We start from the raw sequence: 21,016 nt of genomic DNA, 5'->3' as shown, positions 1-21,016 counted from the left end.
TGGGCTGTTTTATTTTTTATTTTTTAATTTTTTTGCCAGTGATGGGGCCTGAACTCTGGGCCTGGGCGCTGTCCTTCAACTCTTCAGCTTAAGGTTAGCGCTCTACCACTTGAGCCACAGTACCACTTCCAGCTTTTTCTGCTTATGTGGTGCTGAGGAATTGAACCCAGGGCCTCGTGCATATGAAGCAAGCACTCTACCATTGAGCCACCTTCCCAGCCCCTATTATTATTTTTTATAATACTGAAGTTTAAACTCAAAGCCTCATGTTCACTCAGTTCAGTCAGTACTCTACCACTTGAGCTATCTTCCAGGCTTCTCCTTTTTGCTGGTTAATTTGGAGATGGAAACTTGTAGACTTTTTTTCCCTGGGCTGGCTTCAAACCACTGTCTTCCAGGTCTCAGACTCTTAAGTACCTAGTATTATAGGCATGAGTCACTGGTACCTCACTGTAGAGGACAAGCTTTTATATGCAAGTTACTCTGTTTTTTTTCCCTTAATATTGTAGTACCTCTGCTCACTATCCCTTATCTGGACTGCTTTAATAGTGGTCCTGGAAATTATCTATCATTTCTCTATATCATACCCATTGCTTATAAAGTGATCTTGCTAAGATGAAAATCTCAAGAAACCCTTTTCCAAGCCCACCTATATTGCCCTGGTATAAATACCTTATATTTCTGTCATCTCTAAGAATTTCTTATTCTTTTGTTTGCCACTGAACTTGGCATGTGTCTAGTTAGGTGCTTGGTAAATGTTAAGTTGACCAAAGTGAGAAAACAGCTTACCCGCCCCCACAATACTTACACATAATGTGTTTTAGTTATCTTTTCCCCCTCTATTTCTCTTTCTTATTCCCTCTACCCAAAAGTGCCTACGTAAAATAATATGATTGTGAAATGTTAGTGATTGAAAGGTTGAAATACTTTACACTTTGTAAAAGAAATACTTTACACTTTACAAAAGAAAAGAGTAGTCATTATTTATGACTTTTACATTCCCACTGTGCTCCCTGCATTCCACCCCTAGTGCTTGAGATTGAAGTTGGGGCTTCACACATGCTAGGCAAGTGCTGTGTCCCCAGTCTGAGAGTAGTCATTTAGATGACTTAGCTCCAGTCTGAATTCATGGTCATTTCCTTTAACTGGAATGATTAAAACTTTATTCATTTTATTTCCCCTACTTGTTCTTAAGTGAAATTAGGGGAAAGTGGATGAATATGGAGCTGGAGTCCTGATCATATAGTGATAATTTAAATAAAAGATAATACTTACAAAAACCATTGGTCCACTTTTAGCTATTTCCTTGTGAGACCATTAATTTTTTTTTTTTTGCTCGTCCTGGGGCTTGAACCCCAGGCCTGGGTTCTGTCCCTTCTTTTTGCTCAAGGCTAGTGCTTTACCACTTGAACCATAGTGCCTCTTTTGGCTTTTTCTGAATAGTTTATTGAAGATAAGAGTCTCACAGACTCTCCTGCCCAGGCTGGCTTCGAACCACAATCCTCAGCTCTCAACTTCCTGAGTAGCTAGGATTACAGGTGTGAGCCACTGGCACCCAGCTCTCCAATCTTTTTAAAGATGAAACTTTTTTCTTTCTAAAGTGATACTTCTTTAGTGTATATATAGTATATATTACTGGCAGTTCTGTTGGTTTATGAATTTTTATTACCAAGTTTCCCATATTCTGATAATTGTTCAGAGGAGAAAGGTGTCTGTATTATGATATAAATTTGATTGTTTTAAGGAAGCACTTGTTTCTTGGGAAAGCTGAGGTAACTCTTGGTTTTACTTTTGTAGGCTCAAATCACCATGAAGGTAATCCAAGGCCTCTACAGTGGGGTCACTACGGTGGAACTGGATACATTAGCTGCTGAGACAGCTGCCACCTTGACTACTAAGCATCCTGACTATGCCATCTTGGCAGCAAGGATTGCAGTCTCCAACTTACACAAAGAAACAAAGAAAGTGTTTAGTGGTAAGTCAGGTGAAAAATGTTAGAAAGTTAACAGTGGTAAAACTGCATGACTTTAAAAAGTTACAGCTTATTTTATTTTTTATGAATTATTTAATGACTTTTTTGTTTATGTGATACCAAGGAATCAAGCCCAGGGACTCATACATACCAGGCAAGCATTCTACTACTAAGCCACAATTCCAGTCCCACATCTTATTTTAAAAAGCAAAGAAGATATAATAATTAGTGGCAGAAATAGAAGAACTTTCTGTTTTCCATGTTTTATGGAAATACAAATGGATCTTTATATGTTTTTGCTCTCATTTCTTTTTGCCAGTCATAGGGCTTGAATTCAAGGCCTGGGTGCTGTCCCTAAGCTTTTTTGCTCAAGGGTAGTACTCTACCATTAGAGCCACAGCTCTACTTCCAGTTTTCTGGTGGTTAGAGGCAAAAAGTCTCATGAACTTTCCTGCCCAGGCTACCTTTGAATTTCGGTAGTTAGATCTCGGCCTCCTGAATAGCTAGGCTTGCAAGGGTGAGCTACTGGTGTCTGGCTGTTCTCTTTTCTTGAAGCTCATCTTTTGGCTTGTTATTGGTGTGGTTGGAAAAAATGACAAGTTCTGGGTTAAACAGAATGTTAAAAGACTTACCTAGCAGGAGATACCATAATCAGTGGTTTCCCCAAGGCAAGGCTTACTTACTGAACTCTGGGTGTGCTGACCTTTGAAATTTCCCCACATTTGGAAAACTTAACTGCAAACTTAGGGTAGTGCGTGGGGCTGCAGTTAAGCTTTCACTTAGCTAAAACAAAACAAGTCCAGCATGTTGCAGTTGATTTTTTTTTTTTTCTATTAGCATACATTTCATCAATTCTCTTTCCTTCCTTTTTTTTTGGTCTGGTATTAGGGCTTGAGCTCAGGGCTTGACTGTCATTCAGCTTTTTCCCTTATGGCTAGTGCTCTACCACTTAAGCCACATTTCTATTTACAAATAGACAGCAAAAGCTGTCCGTTGGATTTGTCTTTCTGGGCTTACTTTGAACCTCAGTCCTCAAATGTCAACCTCCTGAATCACTAAGATTACAGGTGTGAGCCACTAGCACCTGGCTCCCATCACTTTTATAGCTAGGAATGTGGACAAAGGAATATTACATATATTTTCCTAGGTAAGCTGAATTTAGAAATTTTTTGGTTCTCAATTCCAGATCCATTATGTGAATCTGACCACTATATCCTTTTTCTCTATAGATCTAACTTAATCCAGCCAATTCTATTTTATATATGTAGAGGTCCCAAATACTGCTGTGACATCTTGAAGAGCAGGCAAAGCTTATCATGTGTGCTTTTATAGAAATGAACCATTTGGGATAATAGATTCTGGATTTCTGTCCTGATGGAATAAAAATTGATGCGAAATTTTGATTTCCATATTTCCTTACTTTCAACCAATTATCCTCAAATGGGCTTTAGTATCAAGATCATTTGCAATCTTAATTTTTTTTTTCAGTAGTGAATTTCTGCCTTCTAAATCACTGGGATTGTAGGCCTGGTCTAATCTAGAAATCTTTTAAACAACAAGCGCTTACATTAATTCTAACTCTGGAAGATATTTTCCTTATATGAAATATATCAGATATTTATCCAATAAGGATATGTTTATTGAGCACTTTCAATAAATTACTGAAGTGGATTGATATAAAAAAATATAAACAATGGCTCTCAATCTCATTAGTTATTAATAGTTTTAACATTTTTATTGTTTTATTATAGATGTGATGGAAGACCTCTACAACTACATCAATCCACATAATGGCAAACATTCTTCCATGGTGGCCAAATCAACACTGGATATTGTTTTGGCCAATAAAGATGTATGTTCAGTATTTTTCTGGTGGAAAGTTTCTATTTTATTTTGTTTTCTTTTTTTTTTGATAGAAAAATGTTAATAGATTAAAAATACATTAAAGAAAAATTTAAACACTACAAAAGGTTTAGGTAAAAAACTTATCTCTTCTGCCTTGAATCCTGGTTTTCTTCTGTAAAGCAACTATTTTAAAGTTGTTCTTTTTTATTTTTGTGGTGCTGTTACTGTGGTTTGAACCTGGGGCCTGTGTGTTGTCCCTTAGCTTTTTCACTCAGGGCTGGTACCTCAGCTTCAATTCTGGCTTTTTTTGGTGGTTAATTGGAGATACGTGTCTCATGGACTGTACTTGCCTGACTTGGCATCAAATTGATCCTCAATTCTCAGTCTCCTGAGTAGCAAGGATTACAGATGTGAGCCACTGGCACCTGCCCGTGACTGTATTCTTTAACCTTACAAGGCTGCTCTGAATATGTATCCAGGTATGTGTTTAACATACTGTGCACTCTTTTTTTTTTTTGGTTGGTCATGAGGCTTGAACTCTGGGCCTTAGCGCTGTCCCTCAGCTCTTCAGCTCAAGGCTAGCGCTCTACCACTTGGGGTGTAGCACCACTTCCTGTGCATACTCTTCTTATTGATACTTTTTTCAGTTACCTTAGAGTATACCTTATACAGTATACCTTAGAGCTTATACTGTATCATCATTTATGAGCTTTTCCTATTCTTTCTAAATAACATACCTTTTTTTTTTTTTTGGTTGGTTGTGGGGCCTGAACTCTGGGCCTGGGAGCTGTTCCTCAGCTCTTCAGCTCAAGGCTAGTACTCTACCACTTGAGCCACAGTGCCACTTCTGGCTTTTTCTGCTTATGTTGTGCTGAGGAATTGAACCCAGGGCCTCATGCATGCTAGGCAAGCACTCTACCACTGAGCTACCTTCCAGCCCCTAACATTTCATTTTATAGATGCATTGTCATTGTATCTATAAGCAAAAACTTCTCTATTGATGAATATCTGTTTCTTTCAATGTATGGTAGATCTTTTGCCAACAGATGAATATATTATAAGATAAATTCTTAAGAATAATTGCTGAGTAAGTGTTATTTGACATTCGTATTTTTATCATCATTTATTGTTATTAAGGAGTTGCACAGTGAGGTTAATTCCATAAGTCAAGTAATGAGTACAATGCTTCTTGGATAATAACGTGTGTTTTTAAGCTTAATTAGTATGCTCAATTTACATACTTTTTTTTTTTTGTCAATCATGGGCCTTGAACTCAGGGCCTGGGTGCTGTCCCCAAGCTCTTTTGTTCAGGGCAAGTGCTCTACCACTTTGAGCCACAGCACCACTTCTGGTTTTGAGTGGTTAATTGGAGACAAGAGTCTCATCAGGACATTTTCTTCCCAGGTTGGCTTTGAACCACAATCATCAGATCTCAGCCTCCAGAGTAGCTAGGATTACTAGTTAGGGGTGAGGCACAGGCATCCAGCTATTCTCTTTTAATGTTAAATGTTTTTCTGTTGTATAGCAGAAGACTCTGTTATCTATTTAGTATTGTGTCAATTTTAGTTCTGGAGTCAAGGCTAAAAGATCAGATTTTATTAAAATATCCATTTTAATTATGGCTACTCTTTACCTTCTTTAGCGCCTGAATTCTGCTATTATCTATGACCGAGATTTCTCTTACAATTACTTTGGCTTTAAGGTAAGTAAATAATGGATTTCAAATAAGTGGGATTGATTCCTCCTTAAATTAGGAAATGCAGGGGTTTTTTTCTTAAACATATCAGAATTTTATTGCTTGATCAATAGAGCATATAAATCACAAGAATGTCAATGAAAAGTAAATAGGCTTTAAATGTATAATACATTATCAGATGAAGTAAAATATTAATTAACCTGAACTCTGCATTAGAAAGATGTATGGAAAAAGTGAGTTGTTTACTTGGGAAATAGATACTTAAAATAGAATGTTATTGTATAAATTAGAAAAGGCAACACCTACTAACTTACTATTTTGCTAGATTAGACTGCCTTTGGTTTAGTACAAAACAGTTCCTTTTGTGTTATACAAACACACTTCATGGATATGATATCCAGGAAGTAACTTGAAATAACTTCAACTTAAAACATTCAGCAAAGTTATTCCCTCTTCATTATATTCCCTCTTCATTATCCAAGGGAAGTATATTTGATTCAGATGTAACAATATTTCCTTTTTCTAAACTTGTAAAATATGATTATTAAGAAATCTAATACTTGTAAACTTTACTCACTTAGCTGTCCTAATTAAAATTGGAATCCTGGCAGCTAGACTCTTTTTAGGAATGGGAATGTAGAAATTTAAATGACTTGGCAACTGACACAGGATTTAATTACTTCATACTATCTTAAATGGTTTTTCTATATACTAGATTCCTATAATAATCACTACTATACTTTATTGAAACAATTAAAGCTTCTTTGTAATGAACAGTTTGAAACTACTTGCAATTTCATATAGGGCAAATGGGTTTTGACACACTTTCTTAAGCAAAACGAAACTTTAAAAAACTTTCCAAAGCTACCATTTAAGTTGGAGAAAATGATACTATGACAATAGGTAGCATTGGACTCTAGGCCATCTAGTCAAGATTTACTTATGTTTTAGCTGAGTGCTGGTGGCTCACGCCTGTAATCCTAGCTACTTAGGAGGCTGAGATCTGAGGATCACAGTTCAAAACCAGCCCAGGCAGGAAAATCTGAGACTTTTTTTTTTTTTTTGTGAGACTTTTATCTCCAGTTAACCATCAGAAAACTGGAAGTGGTGCTGTGGCTCCAAGTAATAGAGCTTTAGCCTTGAGCAAAAAAGCTTAGGGACAGTGCTCACACACTGAGTTCAAGTGCCATGACTAACAAAAAAAAAAAAGATTTATTTATGTTTTGATGATACAGTTAAAATTGGCAGTAAGTTGCTGAGGTTGGAACATAGCTTGGAGATTGTTGGGGTTAAGGTAGGAATGGTTTGAATTAAAGTAAGGGTAGCTTTATCTATATTTACAGTTTTTAACTTTCAAATATTACTTCTGGGTTACCTGAATTATGCAGAAAATATGCTAGAATTATCTTACACTATTATACTATTTTTTCAACATCTGTTTTATTGAATTCTTAATAGATGCCAAATGTTAAGTGTGTGCCAAGTTTTGTGTTGATAGTATAATGTAATAACTGAGAATATAAAATGTTGGTGTCTTGGGTTCAAGTCTCTGCCAAATTTCTTTCTTTTTTTCTTTTTTGTCAGTTGTGGGGCTTCAACTCAGCTTGGGCCCTATCCCTTAGCTATTCAGCTCAAGGTGAGCACTCTACCCTTTGAGCCACAGCGCCACTTCCGGTTTCCTAGTGGTTAATTGGAGATAAGAGTCTCATGGACTTTCCTGGTGGGGCTGGCTTTGAACCATGATCCTCAGATCTCAGCCTCCTGAATAACTAGGATTACAGGCTTGAGCCACCGATGCCCAGCTCTGCCCAATTTCTTATTATGAACTTTTTTCATCTTTCTGGGTGTCAGTTTCCTCATTTTTAAAATGAGGAAATTTCAACTAATGAATTCCTATTGAGTATTCAATCTGTATTTTGCTTAGGTTAGGGCTCACCTTTTTTGCTCAAGGCTAGTACTTTATAAGCACTTTATAAGTGTTAGTATGAGATGAACATTTGTGTTGATGGTAATGTTCCTGATGATGAGTACATAACTTATGGTATTAATATATACAAAGTTGGCTTTTTATAGGAATTTTCATGCAATCTTTGCTCAAACAGAACAAGTAATAATGTTCCTGATCTGAGATAGGAAAAATAAATGTGCTATTATTTTAATTTAAAATTATATGAAATTGAGAAGATTTAAATACCATCCTACTGCAAATGATGAACTATGTCTGTAAAAACTGCTCTGGAAATATTTTGGCTACTTTGATTTTCTAGACATTGGAGAGGTCCTACTTGTTGAAGATCAATGGAAAAGGTGAGAAATAAAAATGTTTCTGTATTACATTTTCTGTTCATTATATTGAACATGGAGCTTTGCACTGTTAGCCTTAATGTTTCTTGTTTTGTTGCTTTTCTTTTTCTCTTTTTTTTCTTTTTTCTTTTTTTTTTTTTGTCATGGGGCTTGAACTCTGGGGCTGGGCGCTGTCCCTTGAGCTCTTTTGCTTAAGTCTAGTGCTCTATCACTTTGAGTCACAGCTCCATTTCAGGTTTTCTGGTGGTTAATTGGAGATAACAGTCTCATGGACTTTCTTGCCTAGGCTGGCTTTGAACTGTGATCCTCAGATCTCAGCCTCCTGAATAGCTAGGACTACAGGTGTGAATCACCAGCACCTGATGCTTTTTGTTTTCTTGTAGTGCCTGGGGATCAAACTTAAGGCATTGCTCTTGCTGAATTTCATTCTCAGCCCATAGCTTAACATTTCTATTTAGAATCTAGATAACATTTTTAATTTTAGGTCTATTTTCATAAGTCAGTGTTTTGTCTATTCATATAATTTTTGATGTATTTTTGTTTTTCTTTTTAATTGTTTTTGTGTGTGTTGGTCTTGGGGTTTGAACTCAGGTTACTGTCAGGCCACTGTCCACGAGCTTTTTTGCTCAAGGCTAGTACTGTTTTTGGGGGTTTTTTTGGTCCAGTCGTGGGGCCTGAACTCTGGGCCTGGGCGCTGTCCCTCAGCTCTTCAGCTCAAGGCTTGCGCTCTACCACTTGAGTCACAGCGCCACTTCCAGCTTTTTTCTTTTTGCTTATGTGGTGCTAAGGAATCAAACCCAGGGCCTCAGTCATGCAAGGCAAGCGCTCTACCACTGAGCCACCTTCCCAGCCCCTCAAGGCTAGTACTGTATCACTTGAGACACAGCTCTACTTCTGGCTTTTTCATGGTTAATTGGAGATAAGAGACTCATGGCCTTTTCTGTGTGGGCTGGCTTTCAAACTGGGATCCTGAGATCTCAGCCTTCCAAGTGAGTAGCTAGGATTATAGTCAAGAGCCACTGATGCCTGGTTTATTTTGTTTTTGGTTCAATTATATTTTGGTCTAGTTTTTCTGAAATGTCTCATCCTGTGAAAACTCCTGTTTCATTTACAGTGGCTGAAAGACCACAGCATATGTTGATGAGGGTGTCTGTGGGGATTCACAAAGAAGACATTGATGCTGCAATCGAAACATACAACCTTCTTTCAGAGAAGTGGTTCACTCATGCCTCACCTACTCTCTTCAATGCTGGCACTAACCGTCCACAGTTGTCAAGGTATATGTTACATATAACTGCTTTTAATATTTTGAAATAATTTTGACTAGGAAAACCCAGCTGACTAAGAAACCCAGCTGGGAAGCCTGGCTCAAGTGAGAGAGTGCTTACCTAGCAAGTTCAAGGCCCTGAATTAAAAAATCCAGTACTGCCAAAACAAACAGGCAAGCAAACTTATTATCATGTGATCTGATTACATGAATTTGCATTCTGAAATGACCTCTGACTGCAATGTAGTAAATGAATTGGAAGAAGGCAAAGGCTGGTAGTGAAAAATTTCTAGAATTGATTGTAATGGTGGTGGGTGGACAAATCCTAATATTCTAAAATCCATTGAACAGTATATATATATTTGTTTGTTTATTTATGCGAGTCCTGGGGCTTGAACTCAGGGCCTGGGTGCTACCCCTGAGCTTTTGTGCTCAAGGCTATTGCTCTAGCACAGCTTTTTTTTTTTTTTTTTGGTAGTTAATTCTAAGTAGGACTCTTATAGACTTTCCTGCCCAAGCTGGCTTTGAACTGTGATCCTTACATCTCAGCCTCCTGAGTAACTAGGAGTGGGAGCTACCTGCACCCAGCTAAATAGTATATTTTAAGTAGGGAATGGTATCATATATAAATTATATTTTGTAAAGCTGTTTAAATAATAAAGTTGGGCTGGAGGTGTAGCTCATTGGTAGAGCATGTGCTTAGCATGAGCAAGATCCTTCCTGTTTGAATACAGGATGCTCAGCATGACAGAAAAAAAATGTAAGAAGTTGAATTATACCATTAACAAGTTGGTTATTCTAGGAATTCAAAGGTATGTCAAAATAAAACATACATTAACATAATACATTTTACTGTGTATATATATGTGTATATATATATATACCTAACATACTTTTAAATAATGTTCTTTCATAATAAAATATGTAAGAAATTACTTCTTTAATTTGGTCAAAGATACCCACTTAAAACATAGATCCATCACCTTTTCTTTTTTCATTGGAGTATGGGAGTCTGAGCTAATATTGTAAGTTAGAGAGAGTGGAAATGATTCTATATATAACTATAATGATTCAGAGATGCCATGTTTACATAGGGAATTATTAGAATTCAAAACATTTCAGGAAAATATCCAGATACATGTTTGTTATAAATTAACCAGTTGAGTTTCTATAGTTTGAGAATTAAGGTATTAAGTTTAAAACATACCATTTAGGAGTATGTTTTAAGTTTTAAAATATACTTGGTTCAAGTATTAGAGAGCTTGACTAGCAAACAAAAGGTCCTGAGTTCAAACACTAGTGCTGCCAAAGAAACACAACTTCAATGTGGGCCTAGTGGTGCATGCTTATAATCCCAGCACTCAGGAGGCAAAGGCAAAAGGATCAAAAGTTTAGAGCCAGTCTGGGCTACACAGTGAGACTATGACTGGAGACAGAGAGAGAGAGAGAGAGAATGAGTGAATATGTGTATGTGTGTTCAGGCACTATGGCTTATGCCTGCTGTAAACTTAGCTACTCAAGAGGTGGAAGTTGTAAGAATTATAGTTCAAGATTAGCCCGGGCAAAAAATAAACAAGTTGATAAGGTGGTACACAGCCTACCTAGTACACAGCCTACTCTAGAGACATAAATAGGAGCCAAGACCAGCTCCTATTCTGCCTTTAAAATAAAGAAAAAAAATACCTAAAATTATGAAAGGGTTAAAGTGGGCACAGGTAGCTCATGCCTATAATCCTAACTATTCAGGAGGCTGAGATTGGAGGATTCCAGTTCAAAGCTAGCCCAGAAAGGAAAGTATGTGAAATGGTATCTCCAGTTAATAACCAAAAAAAGTGAATGGAGCTGTGGCTCAAGTGGTAGAGTACTAGTCTTCAGCACAACAGCCCAGAAACAGTGCCTAAGCCCTGAGTTCAAGCCCCAGGTTCAATACCAAAAAAATAAAGAGGTGGAGAATGTAGCTCAAACGGTAGAGCATCTGCCTAGCAAGCACTAGACCTAGAGTTCGAACCCTAAATTACAAGAAAAAGAGAAGTATAATTAGATAGCTTTTTTTCATGTCATATATAGACACATTTTAAGAAAAGTCTAATATGAATGTAAACTATGTAGAAGAACATATAAAGATAATAGGTAGAGGGGCTGCAAGGTGGCTCAGTGGTAGAGTGCTTACCTTGCATGCATGAGGCCCTGGGTTTGACTCCTCAGCACCACATAAACAGAAAAAGCCAGAAGTGGCGCTGTGGCTCAAGTTACCACTCAAGTGCTAGCCTTGAGCTGAAGAGCTGAGAGACAGTGTCCAGGCCTAGAGTTCAGCAAGGCCCAGGACCGACCAAAAAAAAGAAAAGAAAAGAAAATAGGTAGATACTTTTTCTCAACTTTTTAATATGAATGTCAAACAGAAAAGTTTAACAGAAAAGACAGCAAACACCCATACATTCATGACTACCTAGAATGAAAATTACTAACATATTTAGATTTTTGCCTTTAAAATAAAGTTTTGTTCCCATATCATTTGAAAGTGGTTTATAAACATCATGACTCAACTTAGGTTTTTCCTTTTTTTACCAGGGATTGAACCCAGAACCTCTAATTCTTACTTGGCTTCCTTGCTCACAGATTGTGCTCTCCCATTTGAGCCACACCTCCAATCTAGCAGTGCTAGAGTTTCTAAGACTTCTTTGGGCTGTCTTCTATCTGTGATACTCCAGGTCTCAGCCTCCTGAATAGCTAGGATTATATATATGAGCCACTGTTGTATAACTGAACTTAAAACTTAAAAAAAAATCTTTTCATTCATGAAGATAGAACCCAGGTCCTTACTATGATACCAGGGCCTCTATTTCTTAGTTACATCTCCACCTTCAACTTACATTTTAATAAACTCTATGAACTCTATAAACTCTACTTACATTTTAATAAACTCAGTGGTGAGAGATTTTTTTTTTTTTAAATCGGTCCTGGGTCTTGAACTCTGGGCCTGGGTGCTGTCACTGAGCTCTTCAGCTCAAGGCTAGTGCTCTACCACTTGAGCGACAGTGCCACTTTCGATTTTCTTGTGGTTAATTGAAGATAAGAGTCTCATGGACTTTCCTGCCTGGGTTGGCTTTGAACAGTGATCCTCAGATTTCTCTCTGCTTCCTATAGGATTATAGGTGTGAGCAGACTTTTTAAAATAAATTTGAAAAGCAAAATATCTTGATTCAAAGCATTGGGGAAATTGTCTACATTAAGATTAAAGGTTCCTGTGAGTGAAAAACAAAATAAAAAGCAAATATTACCCTGGGAAAATAATAATGTTAAATATTGACAACTTAAAAGAAAAAGACAAAACCATACAGAAATAAGGACCAAAGATAGCAATAATTAATTGATAGAAGAAAGCTGATTTAGTAAACATCTGAGTTGTAAATAATTTGCTGATAATGAGGAAAATGAGAACCTGTAATAAGATTTTATGCCCCTCAAATTTTTTTCTCATTCTTTATTGTGATTGATTACATAATTTCCCAAATTTCACAGTATTATGGGATAGTGATGCTTAGTTAAAGTCACAAACACATTCTAACTTTCATGGGACAAATTGTCTATCATGGTTTATAAAATTTATGAGTTCTATGAGCTTTGCAGTATAGTTATTTCTTCCACATTGGGTGGTATGTACATTTCTTTTGGTTTGTATAACATCAGCTGTTCCCTCTTTCCCACTTGTTCCCTCCCTCCCATCGCTGCCATTGAGTTGCTTAGTTCATTTTGATCAATGTCCAGTGTAGCTGATGGGTCCTGCTGTTGTATGTTTTCCCCTGATTCCTTCTAGTTCTGTGTCATCTTCCTGGTTTCCCTCCGGTAGGCACATATATACCATATATGTGATCAGCAGCATGGGGTTATTTAGTAGTGATTCAGCTAGATGAGTAGAAGTCCTTTGTTTCTTAAGCCTCGTTAATTTTGTCGTATCACCTTACGTTTTGGATTTAACATCCACTTATCAGGGAGACCCTGTGCCTTTTGTCTCTTTGCTCTTGGCTTACCTCACTCAACATGATTTCTTCTAGCTCTTCTATTTCCCTGAAAATGCCATTATTTTGTCATTTCTAATGGCTGCATAGTATTTCATTGTGTATAGATACCACAATTTTTGGATCCATTCATCTGTGGTGGAACATCTGAGTTGTTTCCATATCCTGTCTATTGTGAACAGTGCTGCAATAAACATGGAGGTGCATGTGTCCTTGTATACTGGTTTCTGTTCAGGATAGGGTCATAAAGGAGGTCAATATTTAGCTTTCTGAGGACCTTCTAGACTGCTTTCCAAAGTTGTTGTATAACTCCCCTCCAGCATTTGTTGTTGGCTGACTTTAGGATGTGGGCCATTCTGACTGGGGTATGATGGTATCTCAAAGTTGTCTTTATTTGCATTTCCTTTACAACCAGGGATGGTGAACATTTCCTCATGTGTTTCTTTGCCATTTTTCTCTCTTCTTCGGAGAAGTCTCTCTTTAGTTCCCTTGCCCATTTAGTAATTGGTTTGTTAGGTTTGGGAGGGATTAGTTTCTTGAGTTCCCTGTATATACTGGATATTAACCCTTTGTCTGATTTATTGCTGGTAAATATTTTTTCCCAGTTAGTTGGTTCTCTTTCTAGCTTGGTTGCTATAGCTTTAGCTATGCAGAAACTTTATTTTAAGGTAGTCCCATTTGTTGAGTCTCTCTCCAATTTGTTGTGACCCCGAGACTCTGTTCAGAAAGTTCCTTCCTGTGCCTATAAGTTCAAGTGTGTCTCCTACTCTGTCCTGCAGTAGTCTCAGAGATTCAGATTTGATGTTAAGGTCTTTAATCCATTTTGAGTTGATGTTGGCGGTGATAGGCGGGGTCCACTTTCAGTTTTCTGCATTTCCCAGCACCAGTAGTTGAAGAGACTGTGTTTCTTCCACTGTGTCTTTGGCTCCTTTGTCAAATGTCGGCTGACTGTAGATGTGTGGTTTTATTTTTGGATCTTCTATTCCATTGGTCTTCGGGTCTGTTTTTTGCCAGTCCCATGCTGTCTTTGTTATTATGGCTCTATAGTAGAGTTTGAAGTGCCCCGCAAATTTTTAAAAATTGGAAGGCAGGCAAGAATATGCAGTACAGGAAAATTATATATGTTGTGAGATTATAGTATTGATCTTTTCACTTTGGAGAATCTTTAGAAAAGTGGAACATGAATGTCATTTATTTTTCTTCAGTGCTAAGGATCACACCCAGGACTTCATGTATGCTAGGAAGGATCTATACTACTGAGCCATATCTTCCCATATCTCTATTCTTTTGACTCACAGTTTCCCTCCTGGTTTATGCCATATAGTGGTCCTTTAAAAAAAAGCAAAAAGTGTTATGTTTAAGAATTTTTGGGCTGGGAATGTGGCTTAGTGGTAGAGTGCTTGCCGAATATGCAGGAAGCCCTAGGTTCGATTCCTCGGTACCACATACAGAAAAAGCCAGAAGTGGCACTGTGGCTCAAGTGGTAGAGCGCTAGCCTTGAGCAAAAAGAAGCTCAGGGACAGCGTCCAGGCCTTGAGTTCAAGCCTCAGGACTGGCCAAAAAAAAAAATTCATAGCAGGACTGAGTATGGTAAGGAAATGTAAGTGGTGCACATGTAATCTGGGGAAAATGTTAAGACCTTGTTCTAGGCTTAATATCTAGGGTAGGTAGCAAGATGATTTTACATATTATGTTGATGATCTTCATTATGTCATATCCAGTGATAGTTCCCCTTGTAAAAATGCTTGGGAACCCTGTAAACTTCAAATCTTTAATTTGCTAGCTTAACTAATTTTGTATTGTCTAATCATTTTTGTGACTTGCCCTGAGTTATCCCTTTTTGTCCCCCATAGTTGCTTCCTTCTGAGCATGAAAGATGACAGCATTGAAGGAATTTATGACACTCTAAAGCAATGTGCATTGATTTCTAAATCTGCCGGGGGAATTGGTGTTGCTGTGAGTTGTATTAGGGCTACTGGCAGCTACATTGCTGGGGTAAGCATCTATCATACAACTTGGAAAACGGAGATTGAAATCTAGAACCAACCATGCCTTTGGTCCAGAGGAAACCATTTTCATAATGCTGATGTTTGGGAGACCTGGGTTTTTGTTCATTATTAGCTAGTTGAGTGATATGGGTATGAGTCATTTTACTTCTGGCTTCATTTTCATCTATTAGAGGCTTAAGTTACGTAGATGATCTCTGGAGTCCTTTAAGCTAAAATTTTGTTTTTAACAATATTAGAAGATGTCATTTTTTATTGTTCTTTATGTGCCAACTGTCATGTAATCCTCATTAAAACTCTGTTCAAACTCTGTCTCCCCTTATGGACACATTATTTTTTACAATAAACTTGTGAGTATTTTATTTTACAAATGAAGAAATTGAGGCTTAAAAGTTAAGTTTCTTTCAGGCATCAAAGTGATAGAGCCAGCATACAAGCTTTAAATGTTGGCACATTATAAGCCACATAACCTTTGCTAATTTATTATTTTTTGGGAATCAATATAATGGTTTTGGATGAGACTTGGATTTAAATCTCAGCTCTACTGCTTGCTAGTAGCATAGCCTAAGGCAAGCTATTTTATATCTCTGAGTTGTTTCCTCATCTATAAAGCAAAGAAAACACTTAACCATTGGACTAAAGTAGGTTTTTTGTAGTTATTGGTATATATACATAACATGTTTACAACAATAAGATGAGCTATTGCTCACTTACCTTTCTCTAATGTTGAAAGAGTTATCTAGGGATTAAAAGGATGAAAGAAGTTAATGAAATATCCTATAGACATATCTTACAGTCATAACACTATTTTATTGGCATTGTTCTACAATCTATTAACCTTATTTATTGCTTTTGATATTTCTATTTCATATAGTTCCTATGTAAGTTGTTTTAAATCCAAAGTATCCAGAAGTATATTTTTATATAGTGATCTTTAGAAGGTTGTAGAGTTTATATTTAGCTACCTTGATTTTCGGTTTGGTTGGTAATGGTCATACCTTATTGTAAATTAGAGATGTGATGGAGTAATGATACTCAGTTGTGATTTATTGAACATTTTGTTGATTTTCTGTTAGTCAGTTGTAACAGATGGAGAAGAGGTAAAACTTCATCAGTTGCTACCTAGAAGTTAGGCACTAACTTCAAGATTAAGAAAGAGTTGATCACTTTTGGGCCATTTTGTTCTTTTGCTTGCAGAGCCCTTCCTTTCTCCTCTAGATCACTTTATTCTTGACCTTTCTTTCAGACTAATGGCAATTCCAATGGCCTTGTGCCAATGCTGAGAGTGTATAACAACACAGCTCGATATGTGGACCAAGGTGGAAATAAGGTTTGTTCTGTTACTTGAAAGTACTGGAAATCAGAGCTAAAAATCTTTAGCCATGTATACTTCGGTTCAATTTGATATATTTTCTAACTTATTTTTTTTAGGGGGGTACAGATTTTGTTTTGAAATAGGATCTTGCTATGAGGAGGCCCAGGCTGGCCTCAGATAATACTTTTTCCTTAACTTTTAAAATCAACTTAAGGAGACATAAATTACTCCTTTAAAAACATAAACATTTTATTTTTATTCTATTCTATTTTTTTGTCAGTCATTGAACTAGGCAAGCACTCTACCACTAAGCCATAGTCCCAGCCCTCACTGAGCTCTTTTTGCTCAAGGCTAGTGCTCTACCACTTTGAGCCACATCACCACTTCCAGTTTTCTGGTTGGAGATGAGAGTCTCATGGACTTGCCTGCCTGAGCTAGCTTTGAACTATGATCCTGAAATCTCAGCCTCCTGAGTAGCTAGGATTACAGGCGTGAGCCACTAGTGCATGACAAAGTACACACATTTTAAATATACAGTTGGTTGGGTTTTGAGTAATCACCACACCAGCTAAGATACAGAGCCCTTCCATTACCCCAAAATGTTTGCCTATGCATCCTTATATTCTATTTCTCTGTCACTCCCACCCACACATAACTTTATCCCTGGCTCTCACAGCCATTGATCTATTCAGCATTTTTTTGTTTGTTTGTTTTTTTTGGGTCCGGTCATGGGGCCTGAACTCTGGGCCTGGGCGCTGTTCCTCAGCTCTTTAGCTCAAGGCTAGCGCTCTACCACTTGAGCCACAGCACCACTTCTGGCTTTTTTCTTTTTGCTTATGTGGTGCTGAGGAATCAAACCCAGGGCCTCTGGCATGCAAGGCATGCGCTCTACCACTGGGCCACCTTCCCAGCCCCTCAGCATTTTTATATCATAGTTTACTGGTAAAAAATTTCTCAAGTTGTGACTCATATTAACACTTACTCTTCACATGGAGTTGTAATATGTGTTCTAGGTTTTCTTAAAAAGCAGAAACAAAAGCTCACCCAGGAGTTGACAGAACTGGGTTTGTTTACCCACTGTTGTCATCATCTTATGAATTTGTAGACACACTAATGATCTATTTATGAATTGTTTTCTGATGGACTTCAGTGATCTTGATGAGACAGATCACCCTTATATTAGTTGTTCTTTCTTACTCTTAGAAATGTAAGAGAAAACTTTTACTTCAAGTTTTCTAGTACTTTTATTTATTTTATTTATAGTACTTTTTATTTAGTTAGTTAATTCTAGTGAACAGCAAAGGAAATATCTTTGAAAATATGAAGTTTATTTTCATTCTGAAAAGAATGATGATTTATTTACTTCTAGCGTCCTGGGGCATTTGCTATTTACCTAGAACCTTGGCATTTAGACATCTTTGAATTCCTTGATTTAAAGAAGAACACAGGAAAGGAAGAGCAGCGTGCCAGAGATCTTTTCTTTGCTCTTTGGATTCCAGATCTTTTCATGAAACGAGTGGAGACTAATCAGGTGAGAGGGATAAGTACCTGTAGGTTGTAGTGACTTGATTCATAGGAGCTTTTGTCATCTTCAATCATTTTATTATGCTTGGAAAGAATCCACTTGCATGTGATTCCACAGAATGCTTTCTGTGGAATGCCAAACCTTTCTTCTTGAATTTCTATTCTCTATATAGTAGATGCTACCTGACCTAAGTACTTAAAGGTCATGTACAAATAGTAAAACTAGAGTTGGGCTTAAGCCTAAAATGATTATTTTTATAGCAAATTTCCTAGAGAGTCTATGAAAACCACCTTTCTGTCATAATGTTTCTAATGAGATATGTGTGGTTGGCTATTTGAACTTTCTAGTACTGTTCTTCCCTTGCAGGAGTGGTCTTTTACATTTTTATATTATTTAGTTGTACAAAAGGGTTATAATTAAACAAATCAGTTATATAAACTGGTATACATACATAAATAAATAAATATATATATATACACACACACACACACATCTATATATACATATATATATATATATATATATATACACACACACATACATCTGGATCAGTGTCACTCCTTTAGTTGTTCCCCCTCAGCAGGATGGTGTTTTAATTTTTTTTCATTATCATAAATTTGTTGCACAGAGGAGTTTCATTGTGATATTTACATACATTGTTTACTTTGATTCACCATATCCTTATTACTTTTTTAGGACTGGTCTTTGATGTGTCCAAATGAATGTCCTGGTCTGGATGAAGTTTGGGGAGAGGAATTTGAGAAGTTATATGAAAGGTATGAGAAAGACATGGAAGTAACATATTTTAAAGATGTCGTCTTTGATTTGAGGGAATCTGAATAGCAAATATATTTAATTTGAGTTGGGGTGAGACTCAGAATACTTGCTTGAGTGAGGCCCTGGTTCACTGCAGCACTGCATAAAAAAAAAAGTATTTAAATCAATATCTTGTTTTTAGGAATCTTTGGATACATCTAGAAAACAGTATGTTTTATAGTTTAACTTTGGTCAGATTTGTTTTCCTGATTTGTCATCAAAATTATTTTTTGTCTTCTTTCTTAAAACTTTTGGACATGTTGCTAGGCATTTTGGTTTATAAATAGATCTATGTATAATCTGAATAAAGACAGCAGGGTTAGAATTTTCTGATTTTTTTTTTCTCCCATTACCTGGGCAATCTCAGGGCCACAAGCTCTCCCTCAGCTTTTTCATTCACTTTAGTCACATACCCAATCCAGCATTTTTCTAGTTAATTGGAGATAGAGTCTTTAAAAAAATTTTTTTATAGTTATTTTAGAGGGGTTACATTTACATGAGTCAGGTAATAAGTACATTTCCTTTCATACAATGCCAACTCTCTTATTCCCTCTTATCTCTACTTATGCGTTATGTGGTTCACTTTCATCAATGTTCAGTGCGCTCCAGTGCTGCTCTTTTTCACCCTTTTTCAGATTCAGTGTCCTCCCCACCCTCCCACAGATAGACTTTTCTGCCCAGGCAATCTTCAAACTGTGATCCTCAGATTTCAACCTCCTCAGATGAAAGGTGTGAGCCATTGGCATCCCTTTCAGGTCAAAGTGTTCCTTGTGGTAAAAAAGCTATACTTTATATTATACATAGTTATCACAAGTGATTAAGGTACATGTTTTAATAGTTCATTAAAATTTCCTAGTTTTAAGAGATTTTCTGTGTGTGTGTGCCGGTCTTGGGGCTTGAACTTAGGGCCTAGGCATTGTCCCTAAAGCTTTTTCTGCTCAATGCTAGATAATGCTCTACCACTTGAGCCATAGCTCCACCTTCACCTTTTTGGTGAGTAAGTGAAGGTAAGAGCCTCATGGGCTTTTTTGCTCAGGCAGGTTCCGAACCATGCATGATCCTCAGATCTCAGGCTTCTGAGTAGCCAAGATTACAGATATGAGCCACTGGTGTCTGGCATAGGGGTAAGAGACTTTTAGGGTAGATTTTCTTCTCTTTTTATTATGAAAGGTATGATTGATTTGGGGTTGGGGTTCATTTAAAAGTAGAGCTCATGCCTGTGATCTTAGTTCTCAGGAGGCTGAGATCTGAGATCATGGTTGAAAGCTATCCTGGGCAGGAAAGTCCATGGGATTCTAATTCCAATTAATCATCAAAAAGCTGGAAGTGCAACTGTGGCTCAAGTGGAAAAATGCTAGCCTTGAATAAAACAGCTTAAGAGCAGTACTTAGACCTGGAGTTCAAGCCCCAGGACTGGCATATACACACACACAAATGTATTGAAAACTGTCTGGTTTTATGCAGAACACAATGAATAGTATATTCTTCTATTTCCTTCATTAGTAAAACAGTGAAAATTTAAGAATTTATATAATTTTATATTTTAGTACCATCAAATTGTCTGTAATACTTTCCTAGGAATACATATTATAGGGCTGAGAATATGGTTCAAGTTGTAGGTGCTTGCCTAGCAAAAACTAGGTAGGCCCTAAGTTCAAATCCCAGTACCACAAAATGAATGAACAATACTATTTTTGTCTTTCAGTTATGAGAAACAGGGCCGTGTCCGCAAAGTGGTAAAAGCTCAACAACTTTGGTATGCCATTATTGAGTCTCAAACAGAGACGGGCACCCCATATATGGTCTACAAAGATTCCTGTAATCGGAAGAGCAACCAGCAGAATCTGGGAACAATCAAATGCAGCAACCTGTGTACAGAAATAGTAGAGTATACTAGCAAAGATGAGGTGAGTAGAAAAACTGCCTAGAATACTGAGAGAAATATCTTAGGTAGTTCACTTTAAATGGCTGCAGGGAGTTTTCATTTCATTGAAGCAAGAGTGCCAAAACAGTCTACAAAGGAAAGAACAGATATCATCTGTACCTGTAAAGATTTTTTGTTTTGTTTTGTTTTGTATTTTAGTTTAAACTACATATGAGAGATTGTCTTTTTTTTTTTTTTACTGATATGACTCAAATATTTGAGAAAAATAACAATGTACAGTGATAGCATTTAGGAGAAATAGAAAAATGTTTTAGAGAACTCATTCAGTTTAAACTAAGCAAACATATACAATCTTTTTTTTTTTTTTTT

The 21,016-nt window shown here is 36.9% G+C and overlaps 1 protein-coding gene across 1 annotated transcript in view; it reads left to right on the top strand.

The window, feature by feature from the left end:
* Window positions 1-21,016, top strand: part of Rrm1 (ribonucleotide reductase M1) — a 42,991-nt gene that overhangs the window by 7,305 nt on the left and 14,670 nt on the right. The window contains exons 3-12 of the mRNA XM_013014129.1: window positions 1,798-1,975; window positions 3,724-3,824; window positions 5,460-5,519; window positions 7,781-7,820; window positions 8,932-9,094; window positions 14,954-15,095; window positions 16,353-16,436; window positions 17,791-17,952; window positions 18,643-18,722; window positions 20,468-20,669. Of these exons, the coding sequence (XP_012869583.1) occupies window positions 1,798-1,975; window positions 3,724-3,824; window positions 5,460-5,519; window positions 7,781-7,820; window positions 8,932-9,094; window positions 14,954-15,095; window positions 16,353-16,436; window positions 17,791-17,952; window positions 18,643-18,722; window positions 20,468-20,669 (1,212 nt within the window). The remainder of the gene's footprint in view (window positions 1-1,797; window positions 1,976-3,723; window positions 3,825-5,459; window positions 5,520-7,780; window positions 7,821-8,931; window positions 9,095-14,953; window positions 15,096-16,352; window positions 16,437-17,790; window positions 17,953-18,642; window positions 18,723-20,467; window positions 20,670-21,016) is intronic.

The sequence above is a fragment of the Dipodomys ordii genome, unplaced genomic scaffold (genome assembly GCF_000151885.1).
Source record: "Dipodomys ordii isolate 6190 unplaced genomic scaffold, Dord_2.0 Scaffold22, whole genome shotgun sequence".
Lineage (NCBI taxonomy): Eukaryota > Metazoa > Chordata > Mammalia > Rodentia > Heteromyidae > Dipodomys > Dipodomys ordii.
Note: the sequence above shows the minus strand (reverse complement) of the source record. Positions and strands in the feature narration are given on the sequence as shown.